Source organism: Salarias fasciatus, chromosome 12 (assembly GCF_902148845.1).
Source record: "Salarias fasciatus chromosome 12, fSalaFa1.1, whole genome shotgun sequence".
NCBI lineage: Eukaryota > Metazoa > Chordata > Actinopteri > Blenniiformes > Blenniidae > Salarias > Salarias fasciatus.
In genome coordinates, this window is record NC_043756.1 from 2806101 (window position 1) to 2826093 (window position 19993).

Here is a 19993-nt window from a genome sequence, read left to right on the forward strand (position 1 = left end):
CTGGTAAGTTGTTTCGCACTCCGCCCACATTGTGGAGCATCAATGTGTCTTTCTGTGTCCCTTCTTCGCCTCTGCGTCTTTCAACTGATGGTTTTGAGTCTGATGTAAATTATGCTGTAATTAAAGTCATTGTTTTGTTTTTGTCTCTTTGAGGTCCCAGTTTTGCCTTCACCGTCTTTTTGTCACTGTGCATCATTTCGCTCTAACTGGTCAGTGTTTCCTAATCTGTTTAACATCTGAAACTCGTTCTGTTCGAGTTTTGTATCACTTCTGTTTAGTCCATAATGACATGGACATAATTGAATATTTCCAACTGTGTGACACGATAAACTGTCCTTTTATTAACACTAATTATAGTCCATGGATGATTACTAGATGTAAGCAACATTAATTACACATAAATCAAAAGATGATTGCATGTTTCAGTCTACAGAAGCTGAAACGTCAAAACATCCTTATCATTGAAAAAACACTGCACAGAACTGAAATCTCACTACAACAAACATTCACACACGTTATGAAATCAAGATCCTTTTATTCTGTATTGCCTTTTTACAACCGTATCTCTGACATCAGAATGTTTGATTTCTCCCCCAAAGAACTCTCACACACAAGAGTCAAATAAAAGTTCAAGACAGTGTTTGTTTGTTTTTTTAATGTCACTCCAAGAGGCAGTTTCAACGACTGAAATCAGTTTTTGGTAAAATAAGCAGCAAAACATTGGAATATCAAAACGGATTTGGCATTGTGTGTTTGTAATGCACTTCCTCATTGGGTTGGGATGCCTGCACACTGCCAGATAAAACAAAGGAGTTATAATAACCCGGGCTTTAAGGCCCGTAAAACAACGAAAAGGAGCAAGAAAAGAAAAAAAAACGGGGAATACGGTCAAAACACGACTGGTGTCTGACGGGGCCGGCGCAGGGCCGAGTGTGTTCGGGGTTCTCGCAGTCTGAGGACTTCATGTATGTGTTGCGGGGCGGGGGGGGGGGCATTTGATTGTTTCAGTCTGGCACCATCATGTCAGAATGGTGTCGTCGATCTCTTCATTGGAGTCTGGCGAGCTGGAGATTTTCTTCAGAGAGCGGCGGTGACACTCTGACAGCAGGTCGTTACTGGCAGAGTCCAGGATGGCCGTCATGCTCTGATGGAGAGGAGGGGAGGGAAAGGGTGGGGAGAGGAGGGGAGGGAAAGGGTGGGAGGGGAGGGAAAGGGTGGGGGGGGGTCAGGCGGTTTCAACGCGATCAACCCCGCCCTGTCAGAGTGCGGCGGCCTCACCTGCATGACGTCCTCCCCCCGGCGGAGCTGCAGCAGGTTGACGATGGTGTGCTCGCTCTGCGCCCGCACCGTGGTGTTCTTGTCCTTGGTGTTGTCCAGCAGGCTCTTCAGCAGCGGCTTGACCACGGCCACGTCCACGGGGGGCGGCGATGGCTCCTTGAACACCCACCACAGCACGCGCTCCGACACCAGCCGGATGTCGCTGGACTGGTTCTGGAGACACTGCGGCAAAACAAACAACAACATGACAGAGACGCTGGAAAACCACGCGGTTTTCATGTTGGGCCACTAGTGGGCGCTGCTGTTCGTTATTATAATGAAACCACACAGTAAAATTCACACTCCAGTCCCGTCAGATCGGGTGAGAAGTTGAAGTGAGCAGCGCGTCGATGTTACCTTAACAAACTGAGTGATGAAGCGCTGCGTGACGCCGCCGCCGCCCTCCGTTCGGCAGTGATGCCTCATCAGGAAGCCCATGCCTCTGATGCCACTCGTAGCAATGGGAATCTGGAAAAGAAGTGGGGGGGGAAAAAAAAAAATCAGCTGACATTCTCGCCAACTAATTCTGAGGGAAGCGACAGAGAAAGAGATTCAGTTTGATCAGTAAAAGAAACCATTAAACATAAAGACAAAAATCAAAACAGGAGTTCAGTCTTTTAGATCCTTATTTGGTCTCCACTCTTTTAGGCTACAAAACGCTTTCCTGTCATCAGCTTGGCGAAAACCCCCCAAAATAGAAATTACAATGTATTTCCACATTTGTGAACTGTGATTTTGAGTATAAATTAAAAAAGGATATTAAGTATGGTGTGTATTAACAGTACATCAGCTTCACAACGTATTAAAAAAAAAAGAAAAACTCAAAGGCACGGATCCAAACATGTGAGCAGGAAGTAGAATTTACCCGGTCAGCGGTGGCGTTGGCAAGGATCATCTCGGTCACCGTGTCGCAGTATTCCTTCGCGCACAGCCTCTCCGGAGCGCACTTGACGGCGATGGCGAGGGCCAGGCTGCGGCCGTGGCGCACCATCCAGTCCACGCCGGACATGTCGGCTGCAGGGGGGGAGGGGACACGGCGATTTCTCTCACATCAGTCAATACGGACACGCATCGCAAGATAAAACAACTATTTTCTGTCAATTTTAAATGTTCGCTGTTCGTATTCAGTGCGATATGAAGAAATCAGAAGTTTAATTTTTATGGGATTTTCTGTCCAATCGCCTATTCGTATTGACGAATGCAATCTAGAGACTGAAGTCTGTCGACCAGGAGAAGTGGTATCGCAATATCTATCATTTCATCATCCAGTCTTAATGAAAAGGAACACATGTAGAACCTCCTCTGCTGGAAAATCTGACTCAGAACGTAAAATAATCTCATGATACACACACATTAAAGCTTTTTTTCCCTCCACTGTTTGTCAACTTGTAATACCAAATCTTTTTGGAAATAAAATCTTTCAGAGTGTTTATTGTTCCCGGTCTTTATGACCGAGGACGGATCCCAGTGTCAGTGGTGTGAGCAGCCAGAACCCGTCCATACTGACCCAAGATGTGCTGAAGCAACACCAACTTCAGCTCGTCCTCAGACAGGAAGGCACACAGCTCGCCGATGCAGCCGGCCGAGGCCATGCGGGTTGCATCCTGCTCACACACACACACACACACACACACCATCAGACCACAGGCAGATGAGCTCTGCGTCACTTAGTCTCAAACGAACCAGTCTGCTCAAAAACCACCTTTCCTGAAGACCACATCCTCTAGCCTGACTTCCGTTTTCTGTCTGCGCGGCGCAGGGAGGAAACTACCAGTCTGCTCGCTTCACTTCACGCCCTCTCTCCATTACCTCGTCGTGTCCCAGCATGCCGAGCAGCGTAGTGGTGATGGTTTTGCGGATGGCGGGGTCCACCTTCGAGCCGGCGCCCTGGATGACGAACCTCAGGGCCTGCAGCATCGTCTCCCTGTCAGAACACAGAGAGCAGAGCCTGTTATCACACAACGCCGTTTCCCTCTTCTAACCTTTAAAAACACAAAACCAGAAGGTGACTGATCCAAAACTCCAGGAGGGGAAGTGGAGAGAGGGCAGATGGGCCAAAATCTGTCAGTCATAGCATCAGATTTTTTACATAAAAATGACACAGAAGGTGGATTTTTGACCCTGTCAGCATTTTGACGAGCTAACAGGCTGCTGGAGTGATGAGCTGGGACTCATCAATTCGCCCCAAAAGTTTAGTTTGAGCGTGAGAAAACCAAGAAGCGCAGAGGAAGAACAACAGACTCAAACCCGAAAACAAAACCAGCCATGATGATTAATAATTCTGAGAAGGAAACGTGAAACTGAGGTGCTGAAGAAAAAAACCCACAACTTTCTCACTAGTTTGTGAAAACGTGCAGGAGATCCTGCGCTCAATGAGCATCTTAACTTCTGCTCCCTTCTTCAAAAAGAGCTATAGAATATTTTCCAGGCGGGCTTGAATATTTTTTTCTTTTTCCCACTCGTGTGAACCTTCGACTGTCTGGCAGTGTTTTTTCTTGTTTTTCCACTGACAACAAACTTCATGACATCTCTTGGTTAATGTCAATAAAAGACTAAAATCCTAAAGTTTAAACACGTCTCAACAGTTTGGATGTTGATTACAGTAAATAAATAAATAACCACATGGGGCCGTGGGAATCCCACCTGACTCCGGAGTCCTCGGCGTTCCGGATGGCGGACAGCTGCTCGCTGAAGAGCGGGTCCACCTTGGTGTGGATGGAGACCAGCTGGCCCAGCGCCTCGGCCGCCCTCAGCCTCACGGCGCGGCTGGAGTCCTGCAGCGCCTTCAGGAAGGTGGTCTGCAGCTGCGGCAGGAAGGGCTTCAGGGCGATGCCCACCTGGAGGAGGAGGAGGAGGAGGAGGAAGAGCAGAGCCGACAGGTTGGAGCCAAACGCCGACGAGAGGGGAATAACAGCAGTGTGTGTGTGTGTGTGTGTGTGTGTGTGTGTGTGTGAGACCTTGGCCAGGAGCAGAGTGAGGGTCTCCAGCAGCGCCGTCTTCACCGTCCAGGCGAAGCGGTCTCCCAGGATGCGGATGAGCGGCCCGGTGATGTTGATGACGGACGGCCGCAGCGCCTCGGGGGAGGTGAGCTTGATGACGCCGCCCAGCGCTTTAGCCGCTTCTTCCTTCTGCTCGGGGCTGCCGGTGAGGACGCCTTCCCTCAGGACGGGCAGGATGCAGGTCACACCCTGGAACACACACAGAGGAGACACTCACACACTCTCATCTGGCCAGATGTTACGGTTCATCTGCGAATCTTTTTTTTTTCTATTAATCAACATTCAACACAAAAAACTGACTTTTCTTTTTAATAACAGCGTCTCTCTGCCTCTTTTCACCTGAAATAGCTGATAAAGTTCCACATGGAGAGTGAGATTTTTGCTGTATTTCACTCTAGCTCAGCTGCTCTATCAGCCTCACCGATGGGGTTTAAATTACTCCGCAGCGCCAGAGCGAACCGCCGTGCTTTCTGAGCGCTCAGACTCGTTACCTTCTTGGGCAGGCAGAAGCCGGGCAGGTGTTGACCCTTCACGTCTGCGGCTGCGGACCGGATGTCTCGATGCAGGTCGTCGATGAGCGCCAGCTGACTGCTGGCGTCCAGCTTCTACAGCGGATTCAGACGGGACAGTTAGCGCTTCCCCTCTCTGAAACCAGAGACCCGCTGCTCTGCTGAGCCCGCACCTTGGTGATGGAGTTGATGGTGTCCCAGCTCTGAGACAGGACCTCCGGGTTGGGGTCGTTGAGGAGGCGGATGAGGCCCGACAGCAGCGTGCGGGTGTGGGCGCTGTAGTCCAGGCGGGTGCGGGCGAAGTACGCGTTGAGGATGGTGACGGCGGCCTGGCGGTGGCCGGGGTCGGAGCCCCGGGTGGCCTCCAGCAGGTCCTCGATGATGATCCGCTGGCCCACCTCGTCCTCCACGGACAGGATGACCGTCTGGCAGCTGCACAGCTCCTGGAGGAGGAATCGCCGGTTACAGCGCCGTCTGGCAGGCCGCTTTCAGATCACTGCTACCGTTCACTAAACAGCAATACTGAAGTGTTGAAGATGAATCGACGGACTTGGGAGTGTTGATTTACTAATAACTACAGCGAGACGTGTTTATGTTTGCATCTGACAGACTAGGAAACCGCAAAAGACCTGAAAGTCCCAGACTGGAGAGACAATCCTGCAGTGTTGATAACAAATGTCACTTTTTACTACATTTAAAACATCACATCAGCTGGAATCATGGAAAACAAGAAGTATTACTGATAATTCATATGTGTCTCTTGTTTTAATTTATATTTAGTTGCAGTCTGGAGCTCAAAATGGGAAATGAAATAAAAATAAAAGATAAACACTGGTCTGACCTGAGCCTCGTCCTCCGTCCCCAGCTTCCCCTTCATGGAGGACAGCAGGGCGGGCAGGATGACCCCGAGGTGGCGGGTCAGGGCGTCTCCGGCCACGGCGGAGAGGAAGGCCAGGACCCGGGTGTTCACAGGAGGGGCGGTCAGCTGGGATCGACACACTCCAGTCAGTCGTGACAAACGGCTGAATGAAAAGAGCAAGGCGGCGGCGGCGGCGGCGGTCGTACCTTTGGAACCAGGTACGGGAGCACAGATCGACTCTTCACCGCCATGACTTGTTTCAGGCCGTCCAGCGCGAACTCGGCCGTCTCCTCATCATCCTGAGGAAGAAAAACACACCGGGCGTCACTCAGGCCGAAAGGATCCCCGTCTGTTCTCCTGCTCCTCCGCGAGGCGCCCCTCCCCCACCAGCTGCTTGAGAAGAGTCGGCAGGATGTCGTCCAGCGCCTGGTGGCCGATGGTGGCGTGCAGCTGCTCGAAGGTTTTGGCGGCGGCCTCTCGGACCTCCTCCAGGGGGTCGCACAGCGCCTTCCTCACTGTGGGGACCAGCGACTCCGAGAAGACCAGGACCTGAGGGACGGACGGCGAGCGGCAGGTCAGAGCTGAGGCGGGGCGAACTCTCCTCCCACCCCACAGGCTTCAACTAAAACCTGGAGTCTGAAGGACTCACCGCGTCTTTGCTGGTGGACTTCATGATCTCGCTGAGGCCGATGCAGACGCCCTGCCGCTCGTCGCTCTTGTCCGAGCGCAGCCCGTCCTCCAGGATGGGGATGATCTCCGGGAGGATCTTCTCTCCCAGCTTCCTCACCAGGTCGCCCAGCGTCCGGGCGGCGATCTGAAACCCCGGGAGACGAGCGGTGAAGCGCCGTGTGGAGCTCCGGGGCTGGCGGAGCGCGGAGGGAGGCGGGGCCTTACGGTTCTCTTGTCGGGGCAGGTGGAGGCCAGGAAGCCCAGCAGCAGGGTGAAGAGCGTGGGCAGGATCTCTCTCAGGGTGCGCGGCGTGTTGGACACCACGATCTTCCACACGTGCAGCGACGCCTGCCGCACCACCAGCTGGGTGTCGGAGCGGCCCATGTAGAGGCCGGACAGGACGCGGTTACGGCGCTCCGCGCCCAGCGCCGAGATGATGGCCTGACGGGAGCGAGGTCAAAGGTCAGCACTCTCCAAGGGTGACTCAACGGAACCCGTATTGAAAACCAATAAGACTATTTACGATTGGAGTAATTTTCTCAGAAACTGGTCAAAGAATTAAATACACTTAATGGCGTTGTCAATGGCCTGAAAATTTCTATATTTAGCGCAAATTTAGGGACAGAATTAAAAAATGACAATCAAACATAAACGTGTATTTTTCTAAAACCTGTTTGGTACATGAATGTTTTACATTATACTGTATTAACTCAAACTGTGACACATAAACTGAACTTTGAAGTGCAGATTAAAACAGTTTTGTGCCTTTTTATAGAATACAGCCTGTTAAACAGCATTAAACTGACCAAATATCACCCGAAAATTCTACTAAAAATTTTTTTTTCTTCTATAGCTTTCTGTAAAACATTGGCTCTTCGCTTTTCATTTCATCCACTCTGCTATTTATTGATTTATTTGCATAAAAATAGGCTTTTTAAAATTTAAATAAAGTAGTAAATCCTAGTTCAGCGTGACAGCTTGCTTGAATCTTCATCAAATGATCAGACAGTTCGGGAAAAAAGAGGAAGTGATGAAATATTTCCTCCCGTATGGAGACGAGCTGCGTTCTTACTTTATTGGAAGCGGCCGTGCCGAAGTTGTCGTCCTCCGAGGCCGTCTCGGTGGTCATCTTCCCCGTCACTCCGGAGATGTGGAACAGCAGATCTCCGAGCAGCTGCACGGAGCTGAACCTGCGAGCCGACGACCCACAGGCCGTCAGTGTGAGGGTGAACGCTAACTCGTGTGTGTGTGTGTGTGTGTGTGTGTCTGTGTGTGTGTGTGTCAGACCTGATCCTCCACAGGTCGTCGAACAGGCCTTGCTCCAGCTCGGGGAGCAGCAGGGCGATGGCGGTCTCGGCGTACATGCTGATGATCCGCTGGCCGGCTCGCAGCGCCGTGTCACGCACGTACTCGTTCTCATCAGCCAGAGCCTGGAGGAGGATGAGGAGGAGGGGAGGATGAAGAGCTGCGACACCACACAGAGAGAACCTGGGCCGGTGCAGTCGGTACCTTGAGGATGCAGGGGATGATGGGCCCGACGTAGGGAGTGAATTTGTCCCCGAAGGTGAGCGGCAGGTAGATGAACATCATGATGTAGCCGTCCCTGACGTGTGAGGCGATGTCCACTTTGCTGGCCGTCGTAACCACGTCCGGCATCAGCTTGTCCAGCTTCTCCACGCCGAGCCCGGCCATCACCTCGGCCAGGCCTGAAGAGGGCCACACAAACATTTAGACTGAGCCAGCGCCGTCCTGGAAGAGGGGGCGGACGCACCAGGCGGGATGGGGACAGACCTTGTGCGGCTCCGGAGCGATCGACGGAGCTCTGCTCGGACGCCAGCGTCTCCATGAGCCACGGCAGCAGGTCGTCGAAGCACGACTCCCCCATCCCCTTCACCATGGCGCCCAGGGCTTTCGCCGAGACCGTACGGACCTGCAGGGGGCGGCGGGGAGCAGATCCAGATCAGGAGAGGCAGGGATCACTTCATCGCTGAATTAAAAGCTACTCCGTCGTGTGTTTTGTTTCGGGGAACCCACCTCGGGCACCGGGTCCAGCAGCGAGGCCTTCAGCCCGGGGATGACGCTCGGCAGGTAGGGAGACAGATCCTACCGGGAACAACACGCCGCAGAGTTAGAACACCGTGGAAGAGCGCAGTCTGGAGGACGGCAGCTCGCCGTGCGGTCGGCCCACCTTCTGGTCGGTCAGCGAGTACATGTTGCCTATGATCTGGGCGGCCATCTTGCGGGTGTCGGTGGAGCGGTCCTGGAAGGCCCTCTGGACGATGGGCATGATGAGGGCGAGCGACGGCGCGTCGATGAAGTGCACAAACTTGGTGTCCAGCAGCGTCTGCAGGCAGGTCTGCGTCCGCCTGGACGGGTCGGTCAGGGCGTCCAGCAGGATGGGCGTGATGGCTGAGAGGGGAGGGTCGCGCCGTGAGGACTTTAAAGTTAGATTAGATAACGAGCAATAAAAAAAAAAAAAAAAAAAGCTCACCCAGGATTTCGGGGTTGCGGATGACGGAGCCGATCTGCCGGAGCGCCTGCTGGCCGGCCTTCTGCACCTTCACATGGGAGTCGGTCAGCACCTCCGTCAGCTTGGGCACGATGCTGGGCAGGCAGGACGACAGCTGTTTGGGCGCGCAGTACGCCATGGCACCCAGCAGCTCCACCGAGCCTGCAGGGAAGAAGAGGGCCGGCCGAGTCACGGGACAGAAAGCAGAGAGTGTGGAGATCAGTGAGACGACAGCAGAGCCAGTCTCCCTCACCGGCTTTGGTTCTCCAGGACTCCTCTTCCAGGGCCACCAGCAGAGAGGGCAGCACCAGCTTGACTCCATGAGCGCTCAGGTTCCTCATCACCGCCTTGGCGCAGTCGTCTGCAGCCTGCGGCCCACGGCAAACAGTTTCCCTTTAGAAGCGAGCGAGCGCCGACGGCGGCCGGCCGTGGGAACCAATGAAAACCCGGAGACTCCGAGGAGAGAGCGAGCCGCTCACCTCTCTGACGTACTGGTTCCCGTCTCCGAAGCAGAGCAGGAGGTGCGGCAGCACGTGAACCACGTACGGCTCGAACAGCTTCCCCAGCATGTTACACAGCATCTCGAAGGCAAACAGAGCGCCTGCAAGCACCAGACAACCATCAGCGCTTTCCTATTTTCCTATTTATGAAATGAATCAGTGCCGATGGCCACGGTCGGGCACAGGATGTTTTTAACGGTGGAATTAATTATTCTGCATTAAATAATTCAGCCACCGATTTAGTAGAGTTTTCTCTGGTATCACTCAGCTACGCATCACATAAAAGCATGGTCTTTTAATGTGTAGCCATTCACTGCTTAAAACATGGATCCAGTTTTCAGTACAGCCGCCACTGACCCTCCCTCCGCCTGAAGTTCTTCTTGTCCTGGATGGCGTCGGTGAGCGTGGTCATGATGTCCTGCTGCTTCAGGGCCAGGATGCCCAGACCCTTGACCAGGCCGGCCAGGCCGTACGCCGCTCCCTTCCTCTCGGCGTACTTGTCGCTCTCCAGCAGCAGCTGCAGCAGGTTCCTGACGATCCCCGCCGCGTCCTCCTTGATGGCCGGAACCAGAGGAGGCAGACAGCTGGCCACGGACTCCTGGACCTGGTGAGGGCAGAGAGACGGGAAACGTCTCTTTTATTTACAGCTCGCCTCGTCCTTTCCTGTCGTCCCTGAATGAGTGTGAAGAACCGCCGACCTGCTGCGAAGGCGTTGACAGGGCGGTGATGAGCTTGGCCACGATGGGTTTGACTTTGGGGTCGTTCTTGTCCAGATGTTTGGCCAGGGAGCCCATGAGAATCACCACGCTCTGGCGGACGGAGTCGTAGCTGGCGTCCTGCGGGGCGTCCTTCAGGAACTCCTCGAACACCGGCAGCAGGGAGCTGACGTTATCCTGGAACAGACGGCAGGTCGGCCTCAGCGATGACGTCTGCGGCGGGGGGAAAGCCGAGGAGCGCTCCGTACCTTTCCGTGCGTGTTGAGCGCCGACAGGGCGGCGTCCAGCATGCAGCGGCGCACCTCGGTGTGACGGTCGTTCAGAGCGTCGGGAACAAAGAAGAGGAAGAGCGGGGTGACCTGAGATTCGTCCAGGTACTGCGACAGCTTGTTCAGAGCCAGAGCGATGCCGCATCTGAGGAGAAGGGAGAGGAGTCGCTTTAATTACTCCACCTCTGTGACTTCAACCTGAAAGGACAGATCCGTTTCTCACCTGGCCTCCCACTGGTCAGGAGGAGCTTCAGAGATGACTCTGCCGAGAGCGTCCAGCACCGGAGGAGGTCTCTGAGGAGGGGAGGAACATTCTGAGCTGTTAACTGGGACTGATTACTGCTATGAATGCGTCTGGGGGCTCGTGGTGGGTCGTGGTCTCACGTAAAGCTTCTGGTGGTAGAGCTCCGTCAGCTGGCTGAGCACCGTGGCCGACTGGTCCTTGTACTGCGACACGGCGCTGGACAGGGCCTCGGCGGCGGCGGAGCGGATGGCCTCCTCGTGGTGCGTGACGTCTCCAATCAGCAGGGAACAGAGCTCAGGGACCAGCTCCAGACCCAGAGACTCCCAGAGTCTGAGCAGGACGACAAATAACACACCGCGTCAGCAAGTCACTTCCTCTTCAGACTCGTGTTTTGGGCTTTCAAGGAAAGAAACTGTCAGATATCAGAGAAATAAGAGAGTCCACATTACGTACTTTTCAGCCAAAGCTCGTCCCTCCTCCTCAACATCGAACCGGGCAACCCACAGCCGGCGCAGCAGACTCAGCCCGCTGGCCTCGGTGCTGTCTGTCGGGAGGGCGAACTCCATCTCCAGCAGCCCCTGCAGCACCAAACAAAACCCAACGTTAGCGCTGGATCATGATGTGTCTCTTTAGACGGGCTATAGCAGCGTCTCTCCGTCTCCTGTCCAGTCGTCTCACCCTGAGGGCGGCGTCGCGCACAGAGAAGCAGGGCGACAGCAGAGCGTTGAGCAGGACGTCGATCTCCGGCTGCTCCGCCACGGTGCAGCCGTCCGCCCCGCCGGCGCTGGCGCACAGAGCGGTCAGACACTGAGACGCCAAGACCTGAGGCACAGAGAGCGCAGCGTCAACGGGAGGCTGGGGCTGCAGGAAAACTCTAAGAGGGACTGGTTTACCCAGGGATCCAGTCACAAACACTGGAGAATGCTGGGAACAGTGTGTGTGTGTGTGTGTGTGTGTGTGTGTGTGTGTGTGTGTGTATACAAGGAATGTTTTGTTGTTAAATGTATTGATTGCGTCGTCTGACCGCTCCTTCTGTAGTTTACCTGAAGTCTTGGAGTGGCTGTAGAGATAATCCTGGTCAGCAGCAGCAGCATGCTGACACGAGGAAGCAGTTCTGGACCGTTCTGGGAAAATGTGAAGACAGGAAGCAGAGAATAAGAGATTTTATAGTTAAAAAAGAAAGGTAGAGAAATCTCGTTGGACCCTGCTGTTTTTCAGGTTTCGGCTCGTTTCTACCTCATCTATGGTGATGTCGCTGCCGTCGGCCGTGTCGGCCCGCAGCTGCGAGTGCTCGTTGATGACCTGCAGCGCTCGGACCATGGTGCTCTCCGCCTCCTCGCCGCCGCCCGAAGACTCCCGGAGCGTGGCGTTCAGCAGGGGGAAGCAGAAGGAGAAGGCCGGGGCGGAAAACGGAGCCACGTCTGGGGGGGAAACGGATCAGCACACAGTGAGTGAGACAAGCTGGCGTCCGCCCGGCGCTCGTCTCCGCCGGAGCACCGCTCACCGCCGCTCTTGCCCTCCCTCTGGGGGACGGTGTGGTTGTGGAGCAGCAGGACGGTGCGCCGGGCCGCCGTGTCCAGGTCCTCCTGTCCCCAGGCCTCGTCCAGCTCACACTCGGGCTTCAGCAGCCGGAGAGTCACGTGACCCACGAGCACGGCTGTAGGGAGAGAGAGAAGAGGTCGATAACGACGGCGACGGGAGCCGCGGCGTCCGGGCGGCGCTCCGCTCCTCCTCCTACCGAGATGGTGAAGGTGTTTGGGCATGAGGCAGACGCCGATGTCCAGGAAGACCTGCTGGACGCGCGGCGCCGCCAGAGGAGAGTGCAGCAGAGGCATCAGGACCTGCAGGACGGCCGGGAACTCCCGGGTGAGCTGAGCCGGCTTCGCCTTGAGCGTGGCTTCCAGGAGACCCACCACGCTCTGCAGCTCGGCGTCCAGCTGGAGAGAGAGCAATGCGGGTCTGCAAACAGCCACAAGTCTGTCGTTTCATCTTAAAGACCGGAGTTTGTGGATTTGGCTCCGTACCCCCTGAAGTTTTTTCCGAATGGCGGACTCCTTCTCCAGCTGGATTTGCATCATTTCCTTCTGTTTGCTGGTGAGCTGCACCTCCTCCTTGATGCCTTTCTTCTTCTTTAGTTCCTATTTGATCACATAAACAGACGTAACGCACAATGGAAATCTCCTGCAGACTGTTAGGATCGTTTTTTGATAAGTAATTTCAGTTTTTACCTCCTGTAACTCCAGCTCAATAATCTGTTCCTTGTAGGAGTAGGCCTTGTTCTCCCTCTTCATGTTCACCTTCTTAGTGTTTTCCTTCTGGGCACTGAGGAAACGAGTGAGTAAATGTCAAACGATGTGCTCACTGGAGCATCTACTGAGGACATCCAGAGCATCACAGGCAGGAGAGCTTCGGCGACACTGCACTCTGAATTCTGCCGCCATCTGTTTCACCTTTAACCTGTCTGGACTCTTCCCAGAGGAATCAGCTCACACGGCGGCGTGATGGGCAGCGAGCGGACGCCGCAGCTCACCTCTGGATGATGCTGTTGTCGTACAGCTCCCCCTCCGGCGTCTGCATGATGGCGTACTCCTCCCTGGTCACCTGAACCAGCGCCGGCCGGGAGAGCTCCGCCGTGACGTGGCTGATCACCCGCGGGAGCAGCTTGTTGGGGGAGAGGGCGGACAGGGCGCCCACGGCGTTCCTCACCGCCTGAGGAGACACACGGGAGCAGCTCCAGACGCAGCTTTACGGAAAACCTGAACTCCTGCTGCTGCATCAGCAGGAACACATGATACTGCTTATAGTAATAAAATGGTTTTAGACCTGCAGTCATGTGTACTTTAGTGTTTCTTGTTCTCCAGTGCTTAAACCTCTGTTCCTGAAGTTATTATGTGAATCATGCCTCTGCTGTCCAGTGGGTGGCAGCGTTGTCACAGTTCTGGCTGTTCTTCTTTCAGATCACATCTACGAGTTTGTTAATACCTGGTTGTCTGCATTGACCTCCAGCAGATGAGGTAAGATGGCCTCCAGGTTCTTGTCGATGAACTCATCGGCTTTCAGGTTCATGGAGGAGAGGAGAACGGGCCAGAGACCGGCGCGAGCTTCAACTGGGAAACAGGACCGAGAGGGAGGGAGCCGTTTAAACTCTGCGTCCATCACCTGCAGAGCGACGGAGGCGTGGACCGTACCGATGGAGGGATGGTGGGTCACGATGAGGGTCTCCATGGCCAGGCTCTCGGCCTCGGCGGCGTCGCCCCACTGGCTGGCCGAGGAGCAGACCACGCACAGAGCGTCCAGCAGCACTCGAGGGGGGGTGTAGCTGCGCCCCAGCTCGGTCAGCTCCCCGGACTCCGACACCAGAACGTCTGGAGGCAGAACCTGACAGTGCGAAACAACCGGTCGAGGAAACAAAGTTCAGTTATTCAACAGTCCGCCCAACGCTGAGGCAGGACTTCATCTTATAAGTCAGATCCAGAGGGATGTGTTTGTACTTTGTGTTTGTTGATGACCGCTCGGAGTTCTCCCAGAAGGCCGTGCGCCAGGCTGGATCCGCCCAGGGAGGACAGCAGCTTCCTGATGCTCTGCTGCGCCCTCTTCCTCACGCGCCAGCTCCGGGACAGGAGCACGGCCACCGTGGCGTGATGATACATCCTGCACAGCGCACGAGGAGAACGGCGTCACTGAGGCGCAGCACGAGTCCACGCCCCCGGGCAATTGATTATTCCAGTCGACAAGTATTCTGTCAGTTATTCTGGTGATTAACGAGTAATCACATGACTTAATTTAACAGTGATACATGAAAGAGAGAGGTCAGTGAAATGAAAGGTCAGCGGGGAACGGGCAGAGCAGCCAGCAGGGCCTCCGTTTATTCAAAGGGTTAAATAGAATCACATTTCTAAAAAGAGAGTAAAATACAATTTTCACTGACTAAAACGAGACTAAAGCAGCAGTTCTGTCAACTAAAATAGTCGAGAGTTATTCAGGATAAAATAAGACTGAAACAGACTCACTGTGATTTGCTGGTGCTGAGTCTGTGGGCGTGATCCAAAAACAGCCTTTCACACAGAAGCAGGACTGTGAGCAGAGCTGCAGATGAAGAACAGAGAATCATCACTGTGAAACCAGTCCAGAGCAGCGTCACTTCGTTTAAACTGCACTCAAACAGACGTTCTATTTCTCTGTCCGATGGTGAAATTCATGCGTTTCCAGCAGCTTCCATATACCGTCTATTTAAAATTCTCTTACTTTCTTCACTCCCCTGAGAGAGGAACTTCTCCGTGGTGAACAGCGGCTTCTTCTCGTCTAAGACCAGCGTCCAGAAGTTGGCGAATTTGGCCTCTGAAGAGAAGAAAACAGACGCTCTCACTGTCTGCTCTGGTCTACGGAGGAGATCCTGCAGCAGCCCCCCCACTCCAGAGCCTCACCGCTCTGCGTCTCCAGCTGGGCCAGGCGGCTCAGGAGAACGGAGGCCGCCACGCCTTCTGCGAGCAGTGCGTGCTGGGAGTTCTGCGCCGCGGCCTTCTCAACCGTTTGCAGGAGCAGCGGCGTGAGGCCGGAGGCCTGCGCCAGAGTGTCGCCTGAACATGAGGAGGGAGAGAGGCGGTGAGCGGCTGGCCTTCAGGTCCAGACCGGGACGAACCGATTAAAGACGGACCTTTGAAGGCTCCCAGCATGACCTGGAGGTAGGCGTGTCGCACCGGGGAGGTGGAGGTCTTGAGGGTGAAGGCTTTCTGGAACCAGTCCAGCAGGGCGGAGGGCACCTCCACCGTGAGGCGGCCGCTCCACTGGGACAGCACCGACACCGCGTGCACCAGGGTGCCCTCGTGAACTGAACGAGGGGCAAACAAAGGCTGAAACATCGTCCTGCGGTCAAGCAAGACAAGCGGATGGGGGGGCAAATCAGAGCAGCAGTACCTTCTTGCTGTAAATAGGGGATGAACATGACAGCGACCGCGGAGCTGAGCGTCTGGCAGGAGGTTCCTGACACCGCGTGATGGCTGCAGCTGGCGATCCCTACAACACAGCCACAAGTCAGCAGCTTGTACGCTGTGAAGCGGCGGTTCTACCTCACAGAGAATAAACACGACCGGGGATCTGAAGGGTCTCGTACCAGACAACACGCTCATCTTCTGGGCGACGACAGTCAGCTTTCCTTCAGACCCTGCAAGCACAACAGTCACTTCATTTTCCTGCCTCTGGCACATCAACTCTGAGGACGTAATGAAGCAGGCCACCCACCTCCGAGGATCTTGAAGAGGTGTGTGGCGATGTCCTGCACTGCGGTGGGGTCGCTGCACTGCTGGGCCAGGTTCTGCATGGCCTGAACCGCCTCCTCCATCAGCTGGGCGTTGTTCGCCTTCAGCTGGCCTGAAACACAAAGTTAAACACAAAATGTTACCGCTGCGACAACAGAGTTACAAACACTGTTTTTACTGATAATATATACTCTATTTCCTCATGACTGTCTTTTAATTTGTTGAGCTACAGCTCTTATTTTGAAGTCTTACTTGCGATGGCCTTTCCGATGTCCATGGCGTACTGACTGAGGTCAAGGGTCACAGAGGACAGCAGGTAGGAAACGGCTGAAAGGACACCAGACGTTGTTTTAAACGGCGGCCCGGAGTCAGAAACACCGAGGAGAGCGTGCGAGGGAGCGTCTCACTCTGCATGGCGTTCTCCGGGCTGCGCAGCATGGCCTTCTGCAGGGCGGGCAGCAGCAGCTCTCTGAACTCCGAGTGCGACACGTGGCGCAGCAAAGAGCCGCTTCTGTCCAGGATGTGGCGCTGAGGCTTCGTTTTGCTCATCAGAACTGATTTCAGGTACAGGTCCAACATGGCGCTCTGGAAAACAGCCCAAACGTCGACGAGTCATTCGCACGGCTCCACGGCGTCGGGGCGGAAAAGCGACGTCTCACCTTATGCTTGTCGATCGTGGCTTTGTCTTTCTGAGCGGTGCAGAAGTCTAGACACACCCCCAGCAGGGCCAGCGTGGTCGGGCTCTGATCCAGAGTCAGCAGCGTGCCGATGTAGTGATCCACCAGGCCGGGGCTCTGCTCAACAAACACAAGCTGTCAGAGCTTCTCTGTGGATCAGATCATCTGCACCTAACAGCTTTTAGACGTTTAAATGCAACTAAAACTGCTTCACAAATGGTCGGCAACACGTTATCTAACAAGTTTTCAAAGTTTCTGAAAAAATCTGCATCATGTTTTCCAAAATTCAAGTGAAAACATTTTAATGTGACTTTTCCAGTCGATCAAGACTCACTTGGGCCCAGAGGCGGTTGAGACGCTTGAGGCTGGATTTCTGAGCTGTGGTCTTGGCTCCGCCGACCACCTCGGCCACCAGAAGGCTCTGAGTCTCCACCTGGAAGAGAGGGAGGAGGAAAACAGACCGTGAGGAAACAGCGAGTGATTAAAACCTCAACCTGAGCGAAACGTGAAGACAACGGTCAAATGTCTTTCACCAACCATTTTCTTCCAGATGGCTCCTTCTCTTTTTTCCGGGGTGGGAAACACAGCGGGGACTAAAAGGCAGGTCCAGGACAGGCCGATGAAGGCGGCAGAGCCGGTGCATTTACTGCAAACGGAACAGGGCCGGTAGGAGGAGGAAGAAGAACAGAAACAAGGAAAAAATAACAAAAAACCGTTTGAGCATTTTATACTGACATTCCTGAAATAAAGCCTTCCAACTCCTCTGTGTTTCCACAGGCGAAGTCCCTGAAGCATCGGTCTCCGTGCTGACATTACCTGGGCTCTCCACTTTTGCTGATGACTCCACTGTTGAGCAGGCAGTGGAGCAGGCTGGTGACCAGGACGTCCGGCTGAGCGTCAGCCAGCTGAGCGATGACGGAGAGCGGCTCTCTGCGCGACGCAGCATCCCTGGGAAGCAGCAAGGACACAGAGACGGGAAGCTAGCACCAGCAGCTGGGTTCCATCAAATACACACAAAAACGGTTTGATCAATATTTTAGTACAAAAAATAAATCAATTTTTTTTGCATCCATATCAGTCATTGAAGCGGCTCGCAGGTCTTTTTCACACTTGTAATATTAAAGAACTACGTCCCCAAGAAGTCAACCTTATCTTAGGGGGAAACAGGTTCAGAGACATCATGGTTTTTAAAATTTTGCAACAATAAAATCTAAATAAAACTCGAAAAACCCACCGATATCTGTGCGGCGTGAGACAGAAGAGTTTGCACAGTCCTTTGACGGCAGGCTCCGGTAACTCTACAAGAGATGCCATGTAGAAAAAAAAAAAAAAAAATTATTACTGACTCGGCGCTTGAATTTCAATTTTGTGTTTGATCATGCAGTGAGTGAAAGAGCCCACAGTTAATCACCTTTGCCCTTTATACATTTTCTCAGGTCTCCAAATATCTCCTTGCGCTCTTTCACGCTGGCTGTGGTCACGTTTACAGCAAATTTCTTCAGCGTGTCTGAAACCTGACGGAAAAAAACAAAGAAATAAATCACAATTAGACATTTATGACTGTAGAGGTGAAAAAGACATTTGCTATGTCAAATTATTACAATATATTGAAGAGTCAATTGTTTGGTCTGTGATTTCTGGACCCAAATGCAGTAAAAAAGCTGGAAGCATTTCAATAAACATTAAGAGTCTTAATTATGTCCTAACTGCCCTGATCCACCTGCCCACACCCAAACACCACCAGGCATGTGGAAGTTTTAGAACGATTCATATAGGGCTGGGCGATGCATCGAAATTTCTGATATATTAACATTTCCCGAAAATTTGGTATTGAAAAATACAAGATTGTTTCCACAAAGCTTTCAGCATTAAAATATTAGTTTTTAAGGGTTGCTGCATTCCCTATATCTTGCCTGCCAGCAGCCTCTCTCACTCTGAAGTGAGCTGCAATCTCAGCCTCGCCCCTCAACAATCCACAATCTAGTAATCTAGACCTTCGACCTCCAGCGGGACGTGGAAAGAAGCCCTTTTTCAAATAAAGTTTAGTAGAAAAATTAAAATGACAAAGTGAAAATCAATCCTTGATCAATTCAATATCGGACCGTTTGCCTGTAAATGAACAACATGACTGCATGGCGGCGACGACTGAACGTAGATAAACTTCATTGTAGCCAGGATTTTGTATATGGAATGTTGACGGAGCAATGAAAAGTGTGTGATGTCCTGTGCAGGACAAGTCAAGATAAAAGCCATCCTAAATACAGCTTCATCCAATTCAGGGTCACGTGTTGCTGGAACAAATCCCAGCTGACCATGAGCAAAGGCACTGTACATCCGGAACAAGTCATCGAGCCATCACAAGGCAGACAGGGAGACAGACACGCTCACACACCTCTGAGGCGACAAACTGAACACGCACAGGGAGATCATGTAAACTCCACACATTAAGGCTCCCAAGCCCACTTTAAACTTGAACCACACAGTCCACAAACGAGACCAAACTTGGATTCCACTGTGTTATAAAGACAGCAAGAACTGACAATAAAGCTCACTTTGATGGAGTTTATTCCACAGGTGAGCAGTGTAGGAACTAAAAGCTGCCTGTTCATTTCTGACTTTCAGACACAGCTGTCACAGCCAATAATGTAACTATAAAACACACAAAACGATTCTTCCTGATGGAAAATAAAAAAGTAAGTGCTTTTAAGCCAAACTGGGACATTAAAATGCTTCATGTGCCACCTCTTTATGATATTTACTGTCACATTTCAAGCTTCACAGAACGGAATTATTAGAAAAGGAATTTACAAGAGGAGTTCCAGACTCTGCCTGTCACACCTTTCCTTGGACTCTGTTTGTTTTTCTGTTTATTTCATTCTTCTGTTTATCAGACCCTTAATTTCAACTGTGTCTTGCCATTCTATTAATTATGTGTTTTCTTTTTTGTCTGGAGCAACACTGCAGAGATTGTCCTCCTGAGTATTTATGTTATATTTACACATTCCGTTTCACTAACCCTCCCTGGAAGTTGTTTGGACTCCACTCCTGCAGAGGCCCGCCTCACGTTTACAATCCGTTAACGAGTTGATGTCAGACGGAACGCTACTAAAATGTGATTAAGGTCCAGGGGTGTGGGTCTGAAGTGTCTCCGGGTTGCCGCGGACAGTCGCCGGTCCCGGGTCGGCATGGACCGGCTGTCGGGAGCCACACTGAGGCTACATGTAGCACCGAGCTAACCGCCTGCTGCTAAACTACGTCCACCTGTTGTCCAGATACTTCACAACACACGTCCAGCTGTCGAAAACAGACGCCGCCGTCGCGGCGGATCCCCCCAGGCTCGTTCCCCGCAGCTTTCTCGGGGAGTCGAGGACAGTTGAGAAAAAAAAGAAGCCACACAAACCTGCGTGTCCGCCGCCATCTTGCCGGTCCTGAAGCAGGAAGTTGTTGTCCGGGTCACTTCCGGGTCACGG

At 53.0% G+C, this 19993-nt stretch overlaps 1 protein-coding gene across 1 annotated transcript; it reads right to left on the reverse strand.

Annotated features, from left to right (window-relative positions):
- Window positions 1-518: 518 nt before the first annotated feature.
- On the reverse strand, window positions 519-19965 carry gcn1 (GCN1 activator of EIF2AK4). The gene is made up of 57 exons (XM_030104523.1): window positions 19924-19965; window positions 17935-18037; window positions 17758-17821; window positions 17340-17471; window positions 17061-17169; window positions 16858-16956; window positions 16506-16640; window positions 16254-16431; window positions 16099-16173; window positions 15830-15958; window positions 15702-15752; window positions 15506-15604; window positions 15246-15419; window positions 15016-15168; window positions 14837-14929; window positions 14602-14677; window positions 14083-14242; window positions 13780-13969; window positions 13574-13698; window positions 13122-13300; window positions 12820-12913; window positions 12616-12729; window positions 12330-12528; window positions 12096-12248; window positions 11828-12012; window positions 11635-11715; window positions 11270-11413; window positions 11045-11169; window positions 10732-10921; window positions 10571-10641; window positions 10327-10492; window positions 10061-10255; window positions 9720-9966; window positions 9342-9463; window positions 9116-9230; window positions 8845-9024; window positions 8542-8762; window positions 8388-8456; window positions 8145-8283; window positions 7863-8059; window positions 7641-7783; window positions 7426-7543; window positions 6579-6794; window positions 6334-6498; window positions 6072-6233; window positions 5891-5983; window positions 5667-5810; window positions 4999-5268; window positions 4808-4921; window positions 4275-4505; window positions 3961-4154; window positions 3127-3241; window positions 2825-2921; window positions 2183-2331; window positions 1675-1785; window positions 1279-1500; window positions 519-1144 (listed from the first exon to the last, which is right to left on the reverse strand). The coding sequence occupies exons 1-57, from the start codon at window positions 19939-19941 to the stop codon at window positions 1019-1021; spliced, it is 8019 nt and encodes a 2672-aa protein (XP_029960383.1). The 5' UTR covers window positions 19942-19965; the 3' UTR covers window positions 519-1018.
- Between the last annotated feature and the right edge of the window lie 28 nt (window positions 19966-19993).

Bases quoted from the DNA above. Each gene is read 5' to 3' on its own strand.
- gcn1 (XM_030104523.1), bottom strand. The intron at 8,284-8,387 runs GTGGGTTCCCCG...CGCCCCCTGCAG, and splicing joins TGCTGGACCCGGTGCCCGAG to GTCCGTACGGTCTCGGCGAA. The intron at 5,269-5,666 runs GTCAGACCAGTG...TTCCTCCTCCAG, and splicing joins GGACGGAGGACGAGGCTCAG to GAGCTGTGCAGCTGCCAGAC.